At 42.2% G+C, this 16,571-nt stretch overlaps 1 protein-coding gene across 4 annotated transcripts in view; it reads right to left on the bottom strand.

Moving 5' to 3' along the window:
- mbtd1 (mbt domain containing 1) overlaps nt 1–16,571 on the bottom strand; it is a 112,770-nt gene that overhangs the window by 91,595 nt on the left and 4,604 nt on the right. For 2 of the 4 annotated variants that reach the window (XM_034112413.1, XM_034112412.1), the window contains 8 exons: nt 16,147–16,202; nt 15,885–15,989; nt 15,653–15,800; nt 14,882–14,964; nt 14,147–14,381; nt 13,182–13,253; nt 11,851–12,012; nt 553–5,469 (listed from right to left, as the gene is read on the bottom strand). In XM_034112413.1, the coding sequence (XP_033968304.1) occupies nt 5,351–5,469; nt 11,851–12,012; nt 13,182–13,253; nt 14,147–14,381; nt 14,882–14,964; nt 15,653–15,800; nt 15,885–15,989; nt 16,147–16,202 (980 nt within the window). In that variant the 3' untranslated portion in view covers nt 553–5,350. Of the gene's footprint in view, nt 1–552; nt 5,470–11,850; nt 12,013–13,181; nt 13,254–14,146; nt 14,382–14,881; nt 14,965–15,652; nt 15,801–15,884; nt 15,990–16,146; nt 16,203–16,571 lie in introns of those variants that run through there. The other 2 variants (XR_004554473.1, XM_071201837.1) reach the window with 2 other exon arrangements.

Raw genomic sequence — 16,571 nt, 5'->3', positions numbered from 1 at the left:
GTACTCAGATCTTGTACTTGAGTAAAAGTAGAAGTACCAGAGTGTAGGAATACTCTGTTACAGTAAAAATCTTGCATTCAAATTGTTCCTCAAGTAAAAGTAGAAAAGTATTCTCATCAGAATATAGTGAAAGTAGCGACAGTAAAAGTAGTCATTGTGCAGATTGGTCCATTTCAGAATAATATATGATATGTTTTATAATGATTGATCATGAAAGTGTTCTCAAAGCTGGTGAAGGTGCAGCTAGTCTGAAGTACTTTGTAGACTGCAGGGTAGCTGGTGGAGGTGCAGCTAGTCTGAAGTACTTTGTAGACTGCAGGGTAGCTGGTGGATTTACTCCAGGTGGAACTAAAGTCTGATTTAACACTTGATTATATTTCACATCATTCATCCACATCTGTGAATAACTAAAGGTATTAAATACATGTAGTGGAGTAGAAGTACAAGTATCTCAAAATGTTACTCAAGTAAAGTACTTGAGTAAATGTACTGAGTTACTTACCACTCTGTCCAGATGACAGCGTGTCTCACAGAATGAACTCTGACACACTGTTGGAAGTCATAAGCCTTTTTATTCAGTGTAAAAGTCAAATCTTACAAAAATCACCAGATAAACTTTCACAGCCATGCGGAAACATTTTGTAAACAAAGAAGCCATCCATCAAAACCGATAACATGATCCAACATTTGGCTTTATTTACAAAGTCTATCAAAGCTCCATCACAGCACGAAGTGACCATATGAAAGGAAAAAATGGTATACACTATCAAAAAGATGTACAAACTTTAAACTGCAATCTAATAATGTACCACGGGGGTCAGTGTTAATATCAATAGATTTATAATTATTAACATAGATCTTTTTTTTTTTCATTTGTATCCAAAATATATTTTCACCATAACCCTCTCAACTCACAATTATTTTCAGACAATAGTAATCGCAATACATTAAGTCATTTTTATCAAATATATATATATATATATATATATATATAGCACCACGATATAATGGTTTAATATAATTGGGGGAGGGGGGGCTATCACTTACAAAAGACCCGTGTTAGTATCCAAGAAAAAAAACAATTATATAACCACAGCCCGCTCCTCACACGTCTCTTTGGAAGCCCCTCACCACCAGGGGAAGAATCACAACTAGCATTAGCCAGTTAGCATGTAATGATGTCGTTTTTCATGAGATGTGGCCCTAACCTAAATTCCAAAATGATAAAAGTGGGTCAACGAGACTAAATACTTCATCAAAATTATGAGATGGTCAAAATGGCCAAGATGTACGATGTAAAGTAAAGGTTAAGGTTAGGTTTTTTTCTTTTTAAAGGGTCAAAATTACGAAAATTGAAAAACTTAACAATTGTGGTCCGTGGACACCAAGAAAACTGCGTATTTGGTACTCAAAATAATATGCAAAGTATGTATGAGCCTAAATGTTGCCTTGGTAACACATTTTTAATTGGAATCTCATCATTTTAAATGTCTTTAAATCTTTTTTTCCCTTTCATTTCTCGGTGGAAAGGGGCTTCCATATTTTCTGCTGACAGAGCAAGAGCAGGCTGGAGAACAAACAACAACAAAGAAACACGACATCAGCACAAAGCGTTCCTCTACATGCATTCACATGATCAACCATCCCAGCTACTGAACCCAAACACCAACACTCAGCTACCCGTGATGGACGTCAAACGTGTTCCATGTTTAGAATCGAGGATCAGGGGGAAACAAGGAAGTTAAATATCTACAAGGAAAGGTGAGAAACTGAAGATCCAAAACAGTGTTGATTGTGCATTTGATTATTCAGGGTTACTCTAGAGGGTAGCAGCAGTTAGTCCATAGAACAGTCTTTTTCTTCTCTTGTACTAAGATATTAATGCAGTTTGGTCATTACGTGTTTCTGCCTCCAACATGATGGAGAATCACTCCTGTGACAGATCCTAACCTGAACCTCCGATGATTGTGAGACACGGTCTGTTATTGCTCATTTGGTCTGAGAAGCCTTCAGCTGAGCTCCTATCATTCTGCTCAGAGACTTCAAAGCAAACTGGTGGTGAACAAATCTCACATCTAGTAAGACAAGAAAAGACACACATCACTCAGATGTAGAATAAGGACATTAAAAAGCTACAAAACATGAACAGAAATACATCAAATGCTTCGTGAGATAAGACCTTTTTTGCTTGAAATGTATGGAAGCAAATAGCGCCATAATAATTAAAACTATGAAGAAAATGAATCGCTGATGTAAAATGTAACCACTATTGAAACTGAATGTCACATTTAAATAACACTGAATTTATATTTATATATATTGATTTCATGAATTGTGGGCTCTCAAGTCTGAATATGTTCAGCTTGAACGTTGCGATTTACCCCTACATCTCAAAATATATTTATCTTGTGGGGAAATAACACTTAGTTAATTATTTCTTTTTAAAATCTTGTTCATATATAATAAATGAACACAAGATTAAAGTCTGACTTTCACTATAAATTGTATATTTAAAAATTATTGGGATAAAATGTTTTATTGTCATCCTTGAAGAAGAAAGAATTGCGTTAAATAAAAATACAAAGATTGGAATGAATGAATCCAGGTCAGCTTCATTCAGACAGCAGGTCAAACAGCTGCTATAAATGAGCTCAGTGGTATTCATGCTTCAACATGTGTATCATATAGTGGGTACATTTCACAAGTTCTTTTCCATTTGCTTCAAAGCGCTGGGATTGTTATGGCACTTCCTAGCTTCCATACTTCAGACGCAGATGATGCAGACTGAGCTTCACAGACTTCCTGAGAATGTCCCCATGAACCTTACTGGTAGAGATGATGGATTTAAATCAGACAGCCAGTACGTATGTGAACCCTCGCTCACAAAAATCACAGTTATACAATAGCATTTTGTTAAATCCTCTCATATGTTAATTATATTAATGTAGTGATCATGACATTTGACGGTGCTATATGTTTTATTTCACAAAATTATATGCCATCTATTATTATTGCATAACATTCAAATTCGAAGACTGACTTATGTGCTGTGATAAAATTCTTCCGTGTTTGGTGTGTAGTCTTCACCTGGAGCGTGTTTAGGAAATCATTTCATTTGCATATGCTAACAAATACAGTCTGTTTCACTGTTTGAGCTAACGCGGCTAGCATCGGGAGGTAGAAGATAATCAGCTGCAGAGATCTAGCTCCAAGAAGAGCTCCGACTTATCAGGACTCCATCATAGTCATGAAGAATATATATATATGTGTGTGTATATATATATATATATGTATGTATTTATACCACGTGTTGATCCTGCGGTGTAATGCGAGGCTGCCCTCAGAGTGTTGGAGAGCATGTTTCATTATGGACAGACCTGTTATTGTGTGGCTCAGGTGATTCTAAACTAGCTTGCATACATATGGCTCCGACATGAGAACAACCTACACAATACAACAACATGAAGGATTTGCATATTAACCTAATCAAATATTGAACATATTTTCCATTTGGACAACCTCTTATTTTCAACGACAGAAACCAAAGCTTGATGCTCACGTATAGCCTGCAGTTTGCCACATCTCAGCATCAGAGTCAATCAATACAAGCATCGAAAAGCAATTATGCATTGACTTTCTCTTTCCATCTTCAAATACGTGTATTCCGATAAGTGAATATAATATCAGTGTGCCATCTATAACATACACAGAGCTGCCGCAGATGAAGGCACGGTGTGGTTGGTAGTTCTTTAAAGAGAAATCTATTCTGATATAGCACCTTGAAATCCAATTCAATATATATAAGGAAATAGAAGTATTAATACATTTCCGTCTAGTTTTTGAATGCATTATCATGTTATGCTGATTGTGTCTATGAATCTGTGGCATACTGCAGACTGCACAGCGGTGAGGGGGCTCTCCATCGTCCACACTGTACATGTTGCAGTGTGGACGGTGAGAACATGTGCCCATCATACCAGTAAGGTCTCTCTCTGATACACACACGCTGCAGATCACCGTTCATCTCCACAGCTTCAGCCTTCCTGTCCAACACCACCCTGTCACTGCGACCTCTTCAGATGGTGCGCTGCTGGTCATCTGATGCCAGGCTAACCTACATCATGTCCTCCATGTGATCTGCAGGCAGCTGCACTAGCAGGACAGCAGAGGGGAGGGGCTAGTCTGGGGAATTGGAAAAGTTCACAAGTGGAAATAAGAGTTGATGGACTTATATAGCTGCAGCACAAGTGGAAATGTACAGTTGGTAAAAGGCAACTGCACGGAGCCAGATCTGTGTGATGACTCAATGGGGATTGTGGAACACTTTTACAATCCATTTGAAAACACCTTGCATCTGTGTGAAGTAACCCTGACTGTGTATATATATATCCAAGTATTCATCAACAAATAAAGTATAGTAGCAGCCTGAATGTTTGACATCATCCGTTTCATTGTGCCGACTTGAAAGGATCCCAGGTGCTACCATGGATGCTTTTGTGATGTATTGATATTGTTGTTGTTGTGCCCTAACGGTTGAATCAGACATTTCTGAAGCTGTGGAGATCTCCTGGCCCAATGGGAGAGACGCTGAGCAGCACTGTCCTCAGATCTCTCTCTCACCACGGTTACACCTACACTCTGTACTTCTACTTGAACAGGTGTCCACATACTATATGGATATAATCACTTTATGAAACAATGCACATTAAGGTTCCCACGCAGCCACCAAAAATGCAGATGCAAAATAATTACATTAAGACGAAAGCAACTCCAAAATCATTACCGTATAAAAGAAAAACTTCAAGTACTATTAACAAAGTATAAGTCCAGCTGGCGATATTGTCAGAAGGAAAGAATGAAAATATACACAACTCTGTGACGGCCGCTCACTGCCGACTCACCTGAAAACAACACAACGGAAATACAACATTCAAGACCTGGCTCAATTAAAGGTTCTCACAGTTTCTGCAGGTCTCTGTGCACGGCCCAGTGTGGCAGAGGAGGGGGGCTGTCCACACGCAGGACTCCCATTGCTGTGGATAAACATCCAAGTATCTCATCTGATCGGATGTTAAGACAACATGATGTCATCCGTAGGTGGTCCGAAGAGAACGCCCAACATGTGACCCAGGTTTAGTGAGCGATGTGCAGCTACAGGGTTAGAAAACGCTTCTGAGAAATCCTGAAGGGAACGCCCCCCTGAAGCCTGGAACAGCCCCCCCCCCCCCTCGTCATTTCCTGTACGGACTCCATGAAGGCCTGAGGCGTTGGTCTGAGTGTGGTTTGAGGCTGGTTGACTCTGCACCTCCCTGAGGAGAGTCCTGCCCCCCTGCTCCTGCTGGTCCTGCCCTCAGGGCTCCTGTTTGATGTAGTAGCTGCCGGAGCCGTTGCTCTCCTGGTCCGAGGTGCCCTGTGAGAAGGTGAATTCGTCCACCTCCGCCGGGTCCACCTTCATCCTCAGGAGAGGCTCTGCAGACAGGGGGGGGGGACATTACATTACATTTAGTTGACTCTTTTAGCCAACTTACAATCAGAGGTGGGAAGTAACTAAGTACACTTACTCAAGTACTGTACTGTAGTGTCATTTAAGGTACTTGTAATTGATTTGAGTATTTCAAATTTCTGCTCCCTTGTACTTCTACTCCTCTACAGTTTAGAGGTAAAAGGTGTACTTCTACTCCACTACATGTATTTAATACCTTGAGTTACTGCACAGATGTGGATGAATGATGTGAAATATAATCAAGTGTTGAATCAGACTTTAGTTCCACCTGGAGTAAATCCACCAGCTACCCTGCAGTCTACAAAGTCATTCAGACTAGCTGCACGACTTTTACTCGAGTAACATTTTGAATGCAGTTCTTTTACTTGTAACACAGTATTTCTACACTCTGGTACTTCTACTTTTACTCAAGTACAAGATCTGAGTACTTCTCCCACCTCTGCTTACAATAAGTGTATTCGACCATGAAGAAACCATGAAGAAACAAGAATCCTGCAGGCCAGCTTTCTATATAAGTACAGACGTTATAGGTCCATCACGAGTCCAACAAAAACACTCAGAAACCGTTTTTACCCCAGAGCAATAAGAGAACTGAATGTATGTATGCGTGTGTATGTATGTATGTATTTATGTATGTATGTGTATGTGTGTATGTGTTTGTGTATGTATGTATGTGTGTGTATGTATGTATGTATGTATGTATGTATGTATGTATGTATGTATGCATGTGTATATGTGTTTGTGTATGTATGTGTGTGTGTATGTATGTATGTATGTATGTATTTGTGTGTATGTATGTGCGTGTGTGTATGTGTATGTATGTGTGTGTTTGTATTAGTGTTGTCACGATACCAACATTTTGGTTTCGATACCGATACCAAGTCAAGAATTGCGATTCCGATTCTTTTTCGATACTTTTCTTAAAAAAAGGGAAACACGGAATATCGGCTTTAAAATTAGGAATAACAGATGATTTTAGCAGTCAGAACAACTAAAGCAGCAGTGTTACTAAGAACAGAAACGCCAAAGAGTCACATCTAATATAAATATATATAAAAGCATTTATTTTAATTGTGTAGCAGTGAGTTTAACATTCTGGCAGCACTGTTGAGCATTTTGAAAATGTATTTTCATGCCTCTGTGCAAGGCTTAGTCTTTCTATCTTTATGGCCACTGGTGTAACTAAGTTCATAAACTCAAGTACTACTTGGGTACAATTTTGAGATACTTGTACTTTATTTAAGTATTTCAATGTTTCTTTTGCTACTTTGTACTTCTAATCCACTACAGTTCATTGGTACATGGTGTACTTTTACTCCACTACATGTATTAATCCCTTTAGTTACTTCACAGATCTGGATGAATGATGTGAAATCTAATCAAGTGTTGAATCAGACTTTAGTTCCCCCTGGAGTAAATCCACCAGCTACCCTGCAGTCTACAAAGTACTTCAGACTAGCTGCACCTTTACCAGCTACCCTGCAGTCTACAAAGTACTTCAGACTAGCTGCTCCTTCACCAGCTACCCTGCAGTCTACAAAGTACTTCAAACTAGCTGCACCTCCACCAGCTACCCTGCAGTCTACAAAGTACTTCAGACTAGCTGCACCTTCACCAGCTACCCTGCAGTCTACAAAGTACTTCAGACTAGCTGCACCTCCACCAGCTACCCTGCAGTCTACAAAGTCCTTCAGACTAGCTGCACCTTCACCAGCTACCCTGCAGTCTACAAAGTACTTCAGACTAGCTGCACCTCCACCAGCTACCCTGCAGTCTACAAAGTACTTCAAACTAGCTGCACCTCCACCAGCTTTGAGAACACTTTCATGATCAATCATTATAAAACATATCATATATATTATTCTGAAATGGACCAATCTGCACAACGCCTACTTTTACTGTCCCTACTTTAATACTTTTACTTGAGGAACATTTTGAATGCAGTACTTTTACTGTAACAGAGTATTCCTACACTCTGGTGCTTCTAGTACAAGACCCGAGTACTTCTACTTTTACTGTCGCTACTTTAACTATATTTTGATGATAATACTTTTGTACTTTTATTTGAGGAACATTTTGATTGCAGGATTGTTCCTACATTCTGGTACTTCTACTTTAACTCAAGTACAAGACCTGGGTACTTCTACTTTTACTCAAGTACAAGATATATACTTATACCACCTCCGTTTATAGCCTATGAAAAAAACTAATAGAAAACGAAGGCTAAAGCTAACGTTAGCAGATAGTGATGCTAGTTTGCTAGTTAAGTTTGCTCAACGATAATATTGCGACAGAAAAACTTTTCAGTGCACATCGCGCTCTGCCGCTCCGACAGGGAGCTCTGCTCTGAACCCCCGAACGGCCCGTTCACAGACTTCTGGCGTCTTTTTTGTCAACAAGCCGAGGCGCAGCGGCCATGCTTCTTGTTTTCTCACATGCTCTGGCACGGCTGCATTGCAGGGAGTGGAAGCAGAGCGCTGAACACACACGGCTCTTATTAAAACGGCGCTTTCTCACCGGAGTACTTTTCCCCGTCATTCTTAAAGTACCGATACTAATGAAACGGAGGAATCGTACCGTTTTTAACGGCAGGGTATCGCGGTACCTTTCAAGTATCGGTACACCGTGCAACACTAGTTTGTATATGTATATGTATGACCATTGCGCAATAGCTACAATCAGGCAAGCTAAGCTTCCAAAAACAAGACCACAAATAGTTTTTAAACGTGACTTTAAACATTTTTGCGAGCAAGCATTTTTTCATGACCTGTGGGATTGTGATTGGAACAAGATCTCTCTCATTAGTGATGTTGAACTGGCATGGGATTATTTTCACTAGGCTTTTATTAGAATTATAAACAAACATGCTCCTTTCCGCAAATTTAGGGTGAAAGGGCTAAAAAATCCCTGGTTTAGCCCTCACAGGCAGCATTCTAAAAGAAAGGGATATTGCCTGGTCAAGGGCCAGAAAATCGAAATCCCAAGTGGATTGGATTGTTTTTAGACAGCTCCGAAATCAATTCACCTTCCTAGTTAAAAAGGCTAAATCTGAGTACTACATTTCTAATACTACTAGTAACTTAAATGATCCAAGGACATTTTGGAAGGTAATAAAAAAACTCATTTGGAACAGAAACTAAAAATGAATGACCAGCCTGCATTGTTAAAGACTCGCAAACCCTCACTGACAAATCGGCCATTCTCAACTGCTTTAATGAACATTTTATTTTATCTGGTTCTTTGTTTGAGTCCCTACATTCGGGCCCTGGACAGAACATTGATCCCTCACCACCTTCACCCCATCACATGGCTCAGCTATTACATTTTACTTTTATCGAGGTGATAGAGGTCCATAAAGCATTGCAGAATCTGGATCCACACAAATCGGCAGGTCCGGACAAACTTCCTCCTCATTTTCTTAAATTAGCTGCCGACTTTATAGCTGAGCCGCTTACTTATCTTTTTAATTTAACTCTTTCCAACAATGAGATTCCTAACATATGGAAATCTGCATATGTTCTTCCTTTACTGAAAGGAGGGGATCCCTCATCTGTTAATAATTATAGGCCAATTTCAAAATTATGTGTTGTAGCGAGGGTCCCCGAAAAGCTTCTCAGTGAACAACTTAAATTATACTTGGACACAAATGATATTTTGTCAGAACACCAATCCGGTTTTAGAAAACAACACAGCACAACAACTGCTGCTATTAAAGTGGCGAACAACATAATTGAGGCATTGGACTGTAAAAAGTATTGTGCAGCTCTATTGATTTGTCAAAGGCATTTGACAGTTGATCATATCATCCTGACGGAAAGACTTCACAGTATCGGCTTATCTAGGCATACTGTAGGTTGGTTTTTCAATTATTTATCAGCGAGAACCCAATGCGTCCAATTTTCTGGGTCCTTTTCTTCCTTCCTCCCGATAGCAAAGGGTGTGCCACAAGGTTCCATATTAGGACCCATTCTTTTTACCATATATGTAAATAATCTATGTAATAATTTAGCAAATGCTTCCTACCATTTTTATGCAGATGACACTGTTATTTATTGTTCCTCCGCTTCTATAGAGCAAAGTCTAGATTTCCTCCAGTCTGCCTTTGATGTCATACAAACCCATTTATATCAACTAAAGTTGGTATTAAATGCTGAAAAATCCAAAGTAATGATATTTTCGAATGGCAAAAAGTTACCATCTATTCTACCCAAGATGTGTACTGCACAAGGGACTGACATTGAGAGGGTCACTACTTACAAATATCTGGGATTTCTTATTGGACAGAACTTGTCTTTCAAGTTACACACGGAAAATGTTGTTTCAAAGCTAAAAATAAAATGATGTTTCTTTTACAGGAATAAATCCTGTTTCTCTTTTCAGACAAGGAAACATCTGATATCTGCAACGTTTTTACCTGTATTAGATTATGGTGACCTGCTATACATGAATGCCTCTGACCAATGCCTAAAGAGCTTGGATACTGTGTACCATTGTGCGCTCCCAAGATTTTATTCAGATGCTGGTCCCTACAGTGAGAACAAAACTGGGTAAAACAGCTTTTAGATATGCTGCCCCCACAGCTTGGAACAGTGTACAGAAGGAGCTGAAACTCTCAGATTTAGTCACTATGGGGGAATTCAGGTCCATCTTAAAGGACAGAGAACACGACACCATTGGTCGATGCGAGTGCTCGTATATCCTGAAATCGTTTTAAAATAGTTTGTTTTACTTCGCATATTGACTGGCTAATGTGCCATTTTATTTGTGTTTTACAGCTGTATTTGTCTGCCTGTCATGTCTGTGTTATATGTTGTAACTTTGTACATGCTGCCCTTCTTGGCCAGGTCGCTCTTGGAAAAGAGATTTTAATCTCAATGAGTTTTTTTACCTGGTTAAATAAAGGATATATGTTTGTGTATGTATGTATGTATGTGTGTATGTATGTATGTATGTATGTATGTATGTATGTATGTATGTATGTATGTGTTTGTGTATGTATGTGTGTGTATGTGTTTGTGTATGTATGTGTGTGTTTGTATGTGTGTGTATGTATGTATGTGTTTGTGTATGTATATGTATGTGTGTGTATGTATGTATTTATGTGTATATTGATACATATATGTTAATGTAATGCTCGTTGATGTGTGGATCTGCGCTGCCAGGATTGCTTTTCTTATGTTGTTGTACCGGTACAATGACAATAAAGAGAATATATTCTATACAGAAGGGAAACACTTTGAATGTGTTTATGATGTTATGCCCCCCAGTGGAAGCAGCTGGTGCATCAGACTGTGATGGGAGATATGCAGACTCAGCGGCCCTGATATCAATGTGGAGCTTGTTCCAGCATCGTGGAGCCAGGATAGCAAATAGGGTGTTTTAGTTCAGGGGAACCTGGGTCCAACTCGCAGTGAGTCAACTATTTGAAAAACTATGAATGAAACAAACATGCTATATTTATGCTTCAAGTGGAAATGCAATCCAGACATGAGGAATTGTACATGTGAGAAGAGTTATGAGGTAGTTTTAAGAAAACAACATGCATGACCAGCAGGAGCCAGCTCCCTGCGAGCCCCTCAGAGGCTCTGTGCCCTGCTGGCCCCTCAGAGGCTCTGTGCCCTGCTGGCCCCTCAGAGGCTCTGTGCCCTGCTGGCCCCTCAGAGGCTCTGTGCCCTGCTGGCCCCTCAGAGGCTCTGTGCCCTGCTGGCCCCTCAGAGGCTCTGTGCCCTGCTGGCCCCTCAGAGGCTCTGTGCCCTGCTGGCCCCTCAGAGGCTCTGTGCCCTGCTGGCCCCTCAGAGGCTCTGTGCCCTGCGGGCCCCTCAGAGGCTCTGTGCCCTGCTGGCCCCTCAGAGGCTCTGTGCCCTGCTGGCCCCTCAGAGGCTCTGTGCCCTGCGGGCCCCTCAGAGGCTCTGTGCCCTGCTGGCCCCTCAGAGGCTCTGTGCCCTGCTGGCCCCTCAGAGGCTCTGTGCCCTGCTGGCCCCTCAGAGGCTCTGTGCCCTGCGGGCCCCTCAGAGGCTCTGTGCCCTGCTGGCCCCTCAGAGGCTCTGTGCCCTGCTGGCCCCTCAGAGGCTCTGTGCCCTGCTGGCCCCTCAGAGGCTCTGTGCCCTGCGGGCCCCTCAGAGGCTCTGTGCCCTGCTGGCCCCTCAGAGGCTCTGTGCCCTGCTGGCCCCTCAGAGGCTCTGTGCCCTGCTGGCCCCTCAGAGGCTCTGTGCCCTGCTGGCCCCTCAGAGGCTCTGTGCCCTGCTGGCCCCTCAGAGGCTCTGTGCCCTGCTGGCCCCTCAGAGGCTCTGTGCCCTGCGGGCCCCTCAGAGGCTCTGTGCCCTGCTGGCTCTCCCGTCAGTCCGTACCTGATTTGTGTGTTTGGTGCAGGTGTGTTCTGGGTCGGGGCCGTGGCCGTGACGGCCCCTGTGCAGGGTAAGGGGGGGGGCTCTGCTCTTCGTCTCCGGAGAAGCTGCTCCTCCTCCTGCCGGTCTGACTGAAGGGCCGTCGACCAACTGGGATCTTCCTCTCTGAACATGAAGCACACTCTGGTTAGCCACACACAGACTCAGTTCAAACAAGACACCACCGTCACGTTCACATCATCATTGAATGTAACCTCCGAGTTCATCTGTCCATCTTTACGGTGATTCAACGGTCACCAGACTCACGTAGGTATCCACTGTGAGCTCCCAGCAACAGGCCTAAAGCTGCTGAACTACATGTGTAAAAGTCTGTGGCAGCCATTTTGATATTAAATCGATTGGCATTTGTATTCATTTGTATCAGGTAACCCTGAGAGCAGCATGTCCGAGTGTACTCTTTCTTTCTGATACACACTCTGCAGATCACACCCACTCACACCATGCATCTGAGTCTTGTTTCTGTCCAACATTACAGAACAAAGACACTAAATATATCTCTCCCATGCCGTTAGGTCCCCACTGTGACTCCACATCAAGTGTTCTCAGGCACCGGACACTGCTACCTCATTAGATGGGCCCTCTCCTGATAATCTCATATGAGGCTAATCCTAAATCATGTAATCTAAAAGCAGCTCTACCAGCAGGGCAGCAAAGGGAGGTCGTTTAAAGGGCATAGTTAGAAAGTGGAAATACAACTAAATACAGATCTAACACAAACTCCACTTAATATCGGGGACAGGCAAAATATTCAAAAGAAAAAGCCTGCTGTATTGCGCCAGAGGTTGTTTGTAGTTAAGTAATACAATCATAATAATTGTTCCTAATTCCTCATAGTTCCAATTAAAAACTCAACTTCCAGGATTTTTTTTAATGTGTTTGTAAGTCATGTGTTATACATTTTGTAACATGGCAGTTCACAGAAAACACATCACATTTTCATTTGATTGCATGAATTGCTTTTCCTACTAGCAGCCACAGACGTCTTCATAAACCGCCTGTGTTCAGCAAATGGTGTTTTAGCAACAGCCTCATGAGGATGGAACACCTGGCGCCTCGCTCTGAAGAACACTCTGCACCCCAGTGTGCAGGCCATGTGTTCACAACTACTCTAATCTGTGTACGTCACTAATATACTAGTCTACGAGCTGCTGAGTAGTACTATCTACTATCCACATTTCTCAAGCACGAGTGCATCCAGTTACAGAGAGAGGAACAGGAAACAGAGAAGGTGAAGGAAGGAAGTGGGAGACACGAATACTAGATGGATTACTCACTTTTCTTTTGGCCTTTGTACTGCTGGGCCTTCTTCTTCTGTTTGGGTACAGACTGAGGCAGATCTCTGGTACCTGAAAGAACACCAGAACAGAGGTTACTATGGGACATCTGTTAACACCAGAGTGTGTGAGGTGAGGCGCAAAACAAGGACACACACAGCATCCTTTCAAGTATATCGATGGCTCAATATCTAGCACAAGCCACATATAGCATCAATCCAGCCTGTATGATGGTATGGACGAACCCTGGCCTTATTACATGCCCTGACATCTGTCCAGTGTGTGAGGGGCCCTCACAGTTCTGCTCACATATCAACCATGCAGCCTCCTTATTCCATTTACTCATCGGTGTCGTTCTTTTTTAACTCCTTGTTTTTTACAGAATGATTCTGACAAAGGAATCTTTTAATTTCAACTGTTAGAAACACCATTTCCGAGAGCCCAAGGCGATGTCATTAAAAGTCTTGTTTTATCTAACATCAGTCCTAACTCAATTGACTACTACGTACTACGTTAAGGAAAAGCAGAACACCTTGAACTAAAGAATATTGACTTATTTTCCAACTATGTGTTGATGATGATTTATAATAGTGTAGCCACCCGATTGTTTGTTATATCTCTGCTTCTCAACAGCTTAAGACTTGCTGTCTGTTCTTTGTTCTACAACAAAGCAGAACTCGTACAGTGACTCTCTCCGGATGGAAACGTGCATGTGCTATACATGTTCTGTTCATGTGACAGTATGCAATATATACCACCATGTTGGAAGTATAAGGGAAACATTTTCCTGCAGATTTGGCCTTTCAATTCATAAAGAAAGCCGACCAAGAAGAGTTGCTTTTGCTCAACATTTCTATAGAAATAGGCAGCACCCGAACAGAATGAAGTCTTTCTCTGCCACCCTGATTCATGTCGCTCCCCGCCTTTAGGCCTATCAGATGGGGGGAGGGGGGTGCAGTTCTTACTCTGTGAGGCGGGGGGTTGCAACTGGTAGCCGGTCAGCTGACACCAGCCCACAGGGTAGAGGTCAGGTGACTCGCAGTCCACCCACTGGTCATACTCATCTTCCCAGCCGTCAAAGTGGATCCTCAGTAGCCGGTGCACAATCCTCGTCACCGTGGCAACACACACCAGCCGAGGCTCCATTAGATCTACAGCCTCCAGCTTCATGCCTTGCCGGAAACCGTGATTAGGAATCTCCTAGGAGACGCAGGACAGTGACAAACAGGAACTTATTTGAATTGACATACAAATAAACATTAGTAAGCTAAACAGTGGAGAACTGATACATTCTAAATCCATGAACCAGATGGAACAAGGGAAAGAAACACAAGGCAGAGGTGAACACATCAGCTTATCCCCATAAGAAGTCTGGAGCCATTAAAGGACCTTAGCAGTGGCATTATTAACGTGACATCCATTTCCTAATTCAAAAGTCACTTTCAAACCAATTGACTCAAATCAACTCCAGCAGCAGACTATGGTGCTGAGGGGAGAGGAGGGGACACTGCTGTCACATGACCAACCAGAACACCATCTCTGGAGCCTACAGACCTGCAGCTGCTGCTGATCACATGTAATGATGCACAGAAAACCCTGATGCTGGTTTTAAATGACAAGAACTATAGTAGCAGAAGACATGTGACCTGAGCATGACACGACGTTAACACATACAGTGGGGAAGCATGAACACAGCCTACCTTGGTAAAGAGCTTGACAGGAGCAGCTATTGAACCTGTTTCTCTGAGGTAGTCAAACCATTTAAATGGCAGTTTAGTGTACCCTGGGGAACAGAGTCAGTGATGAGACCAGGACATTCAGAAACACAAGAAAATGTTATTAAACTACTTCGTACCAACGTCACCTTAAGGCAAATGCTACTTGATTATAGAATAATATAGAGACCATGTATGGAGGATTCAAAGTGCCCAAATAAATATGCAAAGCAAAGTCATGTGTCTTCATCTGGAGATGCAAGGGAACAGGTTCTTTTCGAAAATGGAGACACATTTTAAAATGAAAAACCAATCCACTGTCCAATCACAGCTTGGGGGCGGGATGAAAGAGAGAGTTGTCCATCACTGACACAAGTTGGTTACAGTTATCCGTGTGATTGACAGGTCGCCGGGGCCTGTCTATGAACTGGATGTTAAGTTACATCTTGCCTGTATTAAGACATTTAACCCCTTTAAACAGATGGGATATCAAACTGTTTCCGCAGCCAGACGAGACTTTGTATGAGGAGCTTTCTGGCTTCTTCCATGTTAATGTAGCATCATACCATTTACTTACGAAAGACACAGTAAATGCATACATACAGATGTGAAAAGTAATCCCATGTGTGTCGTATTGAAAGATATCTCTAGAAATGCTTTTATTCAGGCACTTTAAATCTCCCATATGCTTGTGGTCATAATGGAATGAAATGCTCCTCTATGAAGGGCTCAGACACAGAGATGAGTGTACAGTACCTCTAGAGGGCGTGAGTTCAATGTTGTTGATTTCACAGAAGCCGACAGGGTAGATAGAGGGGGAGGTGCCGTGGTAGCAGAACCAGTCTGACCCGTCCACCGCCTCAGAACCATCGATCCCGATCATGAGGTACCCGTCTGCCAACACCTACACAAAGCCACAAAGGCATTTAAAAATGAACAATGAGCTTCTTCTCCCTGACACACAGCATGACACACAGCGAGGCCTTACCTTTCTTACAGTGGCTACACATATAGCCGAGAGGTTGAGCGGATCAATGGCTTCTATCTTCATCCCATCTTTGAACCAATCCCCACTCTGGTCTACATCTTTCACCTGATTCACATGCACACACAAAGTAGGCAGATATCTGTTGGACAACTAAATCAATAGCTGTGACTTTTGGGTAGCGTTATGTTTTTGAAAGACGACATATCAATTCAATACGCAGCAGTAGGACTCCCCCAAACATTCATTCATCGCTTTGCGTTACCTTCTGGAAATGCAGTGCCGGAGCATCAACTTGACCCTCCATTTTCTTTGTGAAATCTGAAAAATAAATCAACATTAAATTCACTTGCCTGCGTTAGAGATGCAAGTGAATAAATACGCCTAAAAAAGAGCATCATGATTTATAGACTGGAGACAGTCAAAGCTGGGATGAGATTTGAAAGGTTCAAGTGTAACTTTCAGTCAGAGCTTTTAGTTACAGCGCTACAAGGATGTTCAGTGCAGATAACGAACAGCAACTACACCTTTGAGAAGAACTATATATTACCGAACTGTGAAGTGAGACTGTTAACGACCCATTATAGTTAGCATGGGGCTAAACTAGAAGTGAGCCGAGTACACGGGGGTGTGTTGAGATTCTCCAAGTGGGCAGCACTGGACAAACAGCGTTTCAGAGCAGATCAGACA

Source organism: Pseudochaenichthys georgianus, chromosome 23, assembly GCF_902827115.2.
Source record: "Pseudochaenichthys georgianus chromosome 23, fPseGeo1.2, whole genome shotgun sequence".
NCBI classification, from domain to species: domain Eukaryota; kingdom Metazoa; phylum Chordata; class Actinopteri; order Perciformes; family Channichthyidae; genus Pseudochaenichthys; species Pseudochaenichthys georgianus.
The sequence above is the reverse complement of the archived record's forward strand: the minus strand, read 5'-3'. Positions and strand labels throughout refer to the sequence as shown.